The following is an 8,873-nucleotide window of genomic DNA, read 5'->3' as shown; positions in this document are numbered from 1 at the left end:
GGAGCCTTCATTTGTGCTCTTTCCCTCCCTTCTCAGATTCTTTCTACACATACATACCTACTCTTTAACTCCCCTTAACTGAAAAAGGCTGGTGTTTTCTCTCGAACATGCGCGCATACTCCCTCAACGAAATAGGCTAGCTTCAGCCATATCTTTTGCTTTGCTTACGTGTACTCGCAAGAATAAGCTATACGATGACTTTACAAAAATGTTTGGTATCGGTATATTTTCACTTACGTTGTGTTGCAACGAGAAGAGAATGAATCAATTCTTCATTAAATGGAACGATAATAAAGTCAGAATATGCTGCAAACAACACTTGACCACACAGCAGAAATCAGGACACCGAAAAGTAAGGAATTATGTCTTAGAAACTTGAAATGTCATGCAAGAAGCAAGAACAATGTACCCGGTTTTGCTTTGATTAAAGTAATTTTAGCAAATTTTTATTTTTTTCGCACATTGTTATTTTTCATTGATTTTAATCAAAATATTTTGTTAGGTAAATAAATCATTTTGAGCTTTTGCAAAAAATCACGATAATATGAATGATTTAATCAAAAACACTCGGGATATTTAAAGCCATTTTTCATCCGGGCAACGCCAGGTACTCTACTAGTCGATTTATAAATGTACTAGTACTAACACTAAAACTCTAACATCATGAAGCTCAGTTTTATCGATTAATTAACGAGCCAATACTGACAATAAAACTAATATAATGAAGCGTAATTTCACGGATTAATAAACGTACCAATATTGACATTTAATGTCGGAAAGCGTTGTTTCATGGATTGATAAACATACCAGTACTGACAATAAAACTAACTTAATGAAGCATAGTTTCATTGTCTAATAAATGTAGCAGTACTGACATTAAAACTAACATCGTGAACGTAGTTTCATTGTTTAATAAATGTACCAGTATTGACATTAAAACTGTAAAATATAACGTGTGTTTATTAACATTGACGTGACTTTTGAAAGTTACCGTTTTTTGTTGTTTCGTATTTGTTTGTGCCTTTGGTTTTATGATATTTTTTATTGAAACAAAATTCTACATACAGGCTGAAACGTTGGTAAAAAAACGTACAGTTGTGTATTAGATAACAGAGCAATGCGATATGCCTGCACTAAAACAGTTAAAGTTTATCAATTAATTATTTTTCTCCAACTCCACGTTCGCACCACTAATGCTTAAAACAAGCTCCCCTCCTCTGGGGTTCGAATCCCCATCACACCAAATATGCTCGCCCTTTCAGCCGTGGGAGCGTTATAATGCGACGGTCAATCCCATTATTCGTTGGTAAAAGAGTAGCCCAAGAGTTGGCGGTGGGTGGTGATGACTAGCTGCCTTCCCTCTAGTCTTACACTGCTAAATTAGGGACGGCTAGCGCAGATAGCCCTCGTATAGCTTTGCGCGAAATTCAAAAACAAAAAACAAACCCCTTCTCTGCCATTTTATTCCAGCACACATAGGGCTGGTGAGCCACCAGAGGGTTATACTCTCTCTCTCTCTCTCTTCAAATATCTACATAAACTACACTCCAAATTCGTTATGTTTATAAATATTTTATTTCTCAAAATATAATATTTTCAGGCGTCTTCAGCCAGAATATTCACCCTTCACGAAAACTTTTGCCCTCAGCTTATAATCTCTTAAACTTGTATGTTATGTCACATTCCAATCATTTAGATATCCCAACCCCGAATTTACCTTCTTATATTTATCAAGATAGCTGAATTATTCCTTTTCTTTCTACGTTTAGATTGGTTTTTATCGTGTTCCCCCAGTGGCACAGTGTGGTATGTCTTTAGACTTACAGCGCTAGAAACCGAATTTCGATACCCGTGGTGGGCAGAGTACAGATAGCCCATTGTGTAGCTTTGCACTTAACTACAAACAAACAATGTTTATCGTTGAAGACAAATTAACTTCCTTTTCAACCCAAAATTTCACATACACACACACACACCAGTCTTCTTCAATTTACATATTTATATGTCTATTACATATTATCAATCGTCTGTTTTATCACACGATGGACAGTCAGCCCCTTGGACTTAAATGAAATGACGAAGGGAAAAACTTTTTTTTCTCTCATCGTTCAGCCAAACTGATGGGTTCTTATACTGAACAAAAGTCCTTATGGACAAGTGACTTAGTAAACGAAAGGTAGATCTGAAATTATATTTTTACACTCCTCTGATTTTGAATCCGAAATGGACAAGTTAAGAAGAATAGAAGGGAAGACATCTGCATTTTACGTTATTTTAAAAATAAATTTCACACACTTATTATCGTTCCACCCCCTATTCCCACTCCCTTTGTATTCAACTGAGTAGTTATCAGTAAACGAAACTCACATTTGCAGGGTTTATTGATATAAAATCCTTTACTCATCACCAATAACATCTAAAATTATTTACATTGTGAAGTAGACGCGTTTGATGTTGACTGACAGGAACATTTTTTTTTTTCTAGGATAAGAAAAACAAGTTATGCATTGAATGATAAAAATATCCTTCTTCCTTGAACAGGTTTACATGTCTGAACTTGTATCCACAGTGATCTGATCTATACCTCATGTTAAATGAAGATTTAAGAACGTGCTTTAAACGATAAGGAAAAAAAAAAAGAACAACAACAACAAAACATTTTACGGCTTTGCATGATACATGATCGAAGATGTTTTCGTGGCGCCACAATGTCAGACAACAAAAAATACCTTTATTTTATTTCTGATCATTACTTTAGATTGAAATATATAATTATTCAAACAAGATTTCTGTAACAACTAATAATAATAAAAAACTTAGATCATGACGTTTCTGCTTCGTCTGATTTGTATTAGCCGGATATTAAATGCAGTGCTTGTAAAACCTGCCGAAGCTAGTGTTATAATTTTACACTCGTAACCTCTTTCATTAGCTAATATGTTTCTTCAATCTGACGTGAACCTTTCTATGGATCGTGTACTGGACTGCTACTGACTAACAGCTACGGTCCGGCATGGTCAAATGGTTAGGACGCTTGACTCGCATTCTGAGGGTCGCGGGTCCGAATCCCTGTCCCACCAAACATGCTTGCCCTTTCAGCTATGGGGGCGTTATAAGGAGACGCTCAATCCCACTATTCGTTGGTAAAAGAGTAGCCCAAGAGTTGGCGGTGGGTGGTGATGTCTAGCTGCCTTCCCTCTAGTCTTTTACTGCTAAATTAAGGACGGCTAGCGCAAATAGCCCAGCTGTAGCTTTGCGCGAAATTCAAAACAAACCAAACAAGACTCACGGCTTATTAGGCCAACATGAGATCTTGATTTCAGGAACAAAAACGGATACCTTTGACTTGATGTCTTCTTCACAAAAATTAAAAAGTGAATAGACAAGTCATTTATTCGTGTCTTACTGCGTGAATCGATAAAATTGACATCATTTTCGTATCGTGAATTACGAGGATCGAAAATGAAAATTAGTAAATTGTATGATGTTTCACGCACGTGAGTTAGTGTGAATGCTAGTATTGTGTTAGACAACATAACTGAAACGAAAGTTATGATAAAATAGAACATTGCGTTAGTTCATAACACGAAGTGTTTGTTTAATTGAATGAAAAGTCGTGGATGAATATTTTAAGTGTTTATTTTTTATTTGTATTTTAGTGGTTGCTATTCGAGGGCTGTCTGCACCAGCCATCCCTAATTTTGAAGTGGTAGACCAGAGGGAAGGCAGTTAATTAACACCACCCACCGCAAATTCTTGGGCTAATCTTAACCAATGAATAATGGTATTGACCGTCACATCTAAGGCTGAAAGGGTAACGGGATTCGAACTAGCAACCCTCAGATTGCGAATGGAGTGCTCTAGCTATGACTTGTGAGAGATAAAATATAGATTTCAAAGGCTATATTATTAATCACCTCTTATTTCTAGCCACTATGGACAAGTTGGTTTGGGGGCATCGACAGTTAGCTTGGCTTTGTAAATGTCGTAGCTGTTCTATATTTTAAGTGGCGTACCATAAGAAACCAACAAAACTGTTGTTAAGCATTTAGCGCCATCTATTGATTTATTATTTGGTAACTAAGGGCTAGCTTTTAAACTATTACTTTACATAAAATACATGTACTAACTATTAGAGAGTTTCATTATGAAACAGAGACGTGAGAATTGTATATTGAATTATACCTCTTTGTTTTCTCTTAAAAAAATTTCTATTTTCAATAGACTATTTATTACAAATAACACATTGCCTACAAGGATGGTTTTTCGAAGTTTTTCACTGAAAACCCCTATATTATGCAACGTTACAATCCATATGCTTCAGTAACTGCAAAAACTTAAACTTATTATATTAGACCTAGAAATCTAATTCCCAGTGACGTCATTACTTATTTTGGTAAATAAATCATAGAAGCTGTTTAGACTGGCCGCTATGATTCCATAAATAACAACCGAAAGCAGTTACAGTTTTATCAGAACCTAAAATTAAAAAAAGAAGAAATACTGATGTTGATGCAAGCGAAAAGTTTACCGTTTTCTATTACGTTGATGCAAGTGAAACGTTGATAGTTTTATATTTCGTTGATGTAAGTGAAATGTTGATAGTCTTATGTTTCGTTGATGTAAGTGAAATGTTGATAGTTTCTGTTTCGTTGATGTAAGTGAAACTTTGATAGTTTTATATTTCGTTGATGTAAGTGAAATGTTGATAGTCTTATGTTTCGTTGATGTAAGTGAAATGTTGATAGTTTTGTGTTTCGTTGATGTAAGTGAAATGTTGATAGTCTTGTGTTTCGTTGATGTAAGTGAAATGTTGATAGTTTCTGGTTCGTTGATGTAACTGAAACGTTGATGGTTTTATATTTCGTTGATGTAAGTGAAATGTTGATAGTCTTATGTTTCGTTGATGTAAGTGAAATGTTGATAGTTTTCTGTTTCGTTAATGTAAGTGAAACGTTGATAGTTTTCTGTTTCGTTGATGTAAGTGAAACGTTGATAGTTTTCTGTTACGAGGGCTACCTGCACTAGCCGTTCCTAATTTAGAAATGATGGACTAGAGAGAAGGTAGCTAGGCAACACCGTTATAACACCTTCACAGCTAAAAGGGCATCCTGGACACCTTTTATGTTTCTCTCTCTTTTGTATTGTAATATGTTCTCTTTTTAACTTCACTTTGTAGCTTCTCTCGAATACTTTTTCTTCTGCCGTTTTGTCAAGATGTATTTGCATTGCTTAACCCTCCCCCCCAAAAAAAAATATTTACTGAAATATAAAACTTGTATCGTTGAACAAAACGATAACGTGTGTTTGTAATTGCACACGTAGTTCTTGCGTGACTTAATCCCATCAGCTAGCTCCTCCCCTTTTCCCTCTCGGTGCTAAGGGTCCTATTGAACACGCTTAATTATTGTCTAGCCTTGTTGTCGACGTTCGTATCGTATGAAGATATGTGACGACATACAAGACCGTGACCGAATATATATAAAGAGCGTTTCGGGGGGCCGTGATTGATTGAATATATGGAGAACGTTTCTGACTGAGGCCGTGACTGAGTATGGTGAACGTTTTTGGGGCCGTGACTGTGTATGGTGAAGTTTTTGGGGCCGTGATTAATTGAGTATATAATGAACGTTTCTGGGGCTGTGATTAAGTATAATAAATGTTCTGGGTCAGTGACCGAATATACACTGAATGTTTCATGCTTCAGTTATTACACCACACTCAGGCTTACATGTGTGTGTGTCTGCGTTCACGGGCAATCCAGTGACGTTAAATTTCGCTCAGGATTTTTATTTGTTCGATCCCCACGGTCGACACAGCAGATAACCCTGTTGCTCTGAAACAAACAAACACGTTCTATATGGAACAATAATCTCGCATGGCATTTATACAAGACGCGAAACAATTTTTTTTTAATTACTTTCACAGTAATGCAATGTGTCTTAAAACTATTTAAACAAAATTGTGTACATATTTCTTTGAATCGTCCTTCAATTGGGCATTCTTGAGGTTTAGAGCAAAGTTGCTCAATAAGCTATTTTCGCTGTGTTCACGGCAGGGATCAAATTCTGAGTTCTAACGCTGTCAGTAAAAAACAAGTTCGTGTCACATAGAAGTATTTTTTCTTTTATAGTTGAGATTTTGTACTTGAAAAAATGTTTGCTCTAAGTTCGACAATAGCACCTACAACATGATGTGTTATATTTGTTAAAGTGCAAAGCTGCACAATGGGCTAACTGCGCTGTGCCCACCACAGGGACTGAATTTGAGTGTTATAAGTCATCAAGCCTGACGCTGATTTGCTGGGGGTTGGATCTGTATTGTTGAAAAGCATCCACTTTATACTTTAGGGTAAAATTATATTATTATTTCAATGGAATAATTTTGATCAAGTAAATGATGCCATTTAATTATTAACTCTCCCCATGAAAGTGAATTTGAGTGTTATAAGTCATCAAGCCTGACGCTGATTTGCTGGGGGTTGGATCTGTATTGTTGAAAAGCATCCACTTTATACTTTAGGGTAAAATTATATTATTATTTCAATGGAATAATTTTGATCAAGTAAATGATGCCATTTAATTATTAACTCTCCCCATGAAAGTGAATATTTCTTATCTGGATTTTAATCGTCTGTAGCTTATACCTTTTTCTCTTCTTTCAGGAATGCATGTATTTATAGTATGTCATCAGACCAGAACCTTCCACCAGATTCTAAACCTTTTAACTGTCATCATCAAGTAAACAATAAACGTGTCAACATTGAGTGTCAAGTGAACGATTTCCATGGCAACATTGAGTGTCAAGTGAACGATTTCCATGGCAACACTGAGTGTCAAGTGAACGATTTCCATGGCAACACTGAGTGTCAATTGAACGATTTCCATGACAACACGAACAACATAATCATGACGTCTTTAAAATCTAATGGTATAAGCCGAGTCCCCTCTCCAGACAGTGCATGCGAACAAGATTGGACACCAACAAGTATAATACAACCCCCACCGGAGGACTATTCCCAAGGGGTATCAACAGTTGATGATACTACAAGCGACACTTCAGACAGTACAAATACTAGTGATCAGAATAATAACACGTTGAACACTAATTCCCTTTCTTCTGGAGAAAACCAGATACATAACATGCAACAAGGTGGTGAAAAACGAGGACCTAATGGAGGTATGGGTAAAAAAAAACAAAAAATATTTCGAATAAATGTTAGTTAGGAGGTAAATAACTAAATATTAAAACTGATTTAAAAAATATCTATGTGGATAATTTGAAAAATGACCATGTGTGTTAGTTTTAGAGCAAAGCCACACTGGGCTACCTGCTATCTACACCGCGAGGAATCGAACCCCGGATTTTAGCGTTGCAATTCCGTAGACTTTCCGTTGTCCCACCGGGGGAGGGATGAATGAATGAACTTGGCAGTAATTTAGGTTTTTAAATCTCACAAGCCCCGAAGGGGTTTGAGATACAACCTGGGGCGCTCAGAAACTGTTGTTTCTCTTCATCCCCTACATTCGTATTTAAGATTTAGATCTACTGGAGTGTGATTAGGCTTGTAGGCACCGTGGTACAGGACTGAAAAGTAACCATTTATGCAGGATTATCCATACTTCCCAAGAGATGATGCTTCGTTGGTAACTTCCATTCTGGTGCACATAAACTTTAATTTAGCCAAAAAAAAAAAGAAGTAATACTTGGATCAGACAGTAGCCCTCCCCCAGTAGCACAGCGGTATATCTGCGGACTTACAACGCTAGAAACCGGGTTTCGATACCCGTAGTGGGCAGAACACAGATAGCCCATTGTGTAGCTTTGTGCATAATTACAAACAAATCAGACAGTAGTAATCTTGTTGCTGAATCCATCTCGTTCAGCTCTGGTTGGTTTAAATACGTTAATTTACGTGAAATTAACGTGCACGAACAGTGAAGTTAAAATATATCAACATGGAGTCTAACATTATTAATAACCATGTTGCTGAATTCATCTCGTTTAGCTCGAGTTTTCGTTTGTTAGTCCAGGGGTTTCCCCTGAGGGCCGCAGGAAAGTGTCTGGGGGTATGTAACAAATACATAAAGTACACAATATTAAGATACCGTACTCAATATCTATAAACTCATCAGTTGGGGGGGAGGGGCTCAGTCAGGATGAAGAAAATTTGGGGGGGAATCTTGAGAAGAGAAAGTTTGGGAACATCTGTGCTAATCAACAACGTTTCTTTTATATGTAAGCTTTTCTCGTCACGTCCTCTAGCGATAATTTCAAAGATACAGTAATTTATGAAGCAAGTGATAACGTATAGTTCGTTTATTATTGTTCACTAAATTTGCATGTACCTCTATGCGTATTTTTAATCACCTGGTGGTCGAACCAATACACCTAGAATTATTTCTAGGACATTTGAATATATATATATATGTTAATTTAACCTACTTAGGTACGAAATTCTGTTTTTATATCCGAAAAAAAAAAGTATTATGTTCTCAGATTTACAAACTATCATTAAATTAGCTTGCGGATATGTTATTCCAAATAGCTAACGCGATTGATTTATTTTCATATTTAATATTGGTAATATTATTGTTTTGGGACATTAACTTTTAACTTGTTTCATACCATTAACCGTATCTAAATAATTATGTATGATATTGTCAACGATATTAGTTGGAAAACCATTTTTATTTAGGAATATTTTAATATTATTTAATTCCTTATAAAAATATTCATACGTGTTGGTTTTTCTATAAGCACGATGAACTGATATTTTAGCCAGATTTACTTTAAACGGCTCCAGAATCTAGTTATTAAAATAAAAATATAAACCTGCAAGTGTCTTCTTACGATACACTTTACATTCAAAA

At 36.0% G+C, this 8,873-nt stretch overlaps 1 protein-coding gene across 1 annotated transcript in view; it reads left to right on the top strand.

The window, feature by feature from the left end:
* LOC106457514 (dentin sialophosphoprotein-like) overlaps window positions 1–8,873 on the top strand; it is a 98,945-nt gene that overhangs the window by 66,710 nt on the left and 23,362 nt on the right. Inside the window, exon 3 of the mRNA XM_013916940.2 lies at window positions 6,665–7,179. Coding sequence (XP_013772394.2) covers window positions 6,684–7,179 — 496 coding nt within the window. The 5' untranslated portion in view covers window positions 6,665–6,683. The remainder of the gene's footprint in view (window positions 1–6,664; window positions 7,180–8,873) is intronic.

The sequence above is a fragment of the Limulus polyphemus genome, unplaced genomic scaffold (assembly GCF_000517525.1).
Source record: "Limulus polyphemus unplaced genomic scaffold, Limulus_polyphemus-2.1.2 Scaffold341, whole genome shotgun sequence".
In the NCBI taxonomy this organism is placed as follows: domain Eukaryota; kingdom Metazoa; phylum Arthropoda; class Merostomata; order Xiphosura; family Limulidae; genus Limulus; species Limulus polyphemus.
This window is presented reverse-complemented; position numbering and strand designations above follow the sequence as displayed.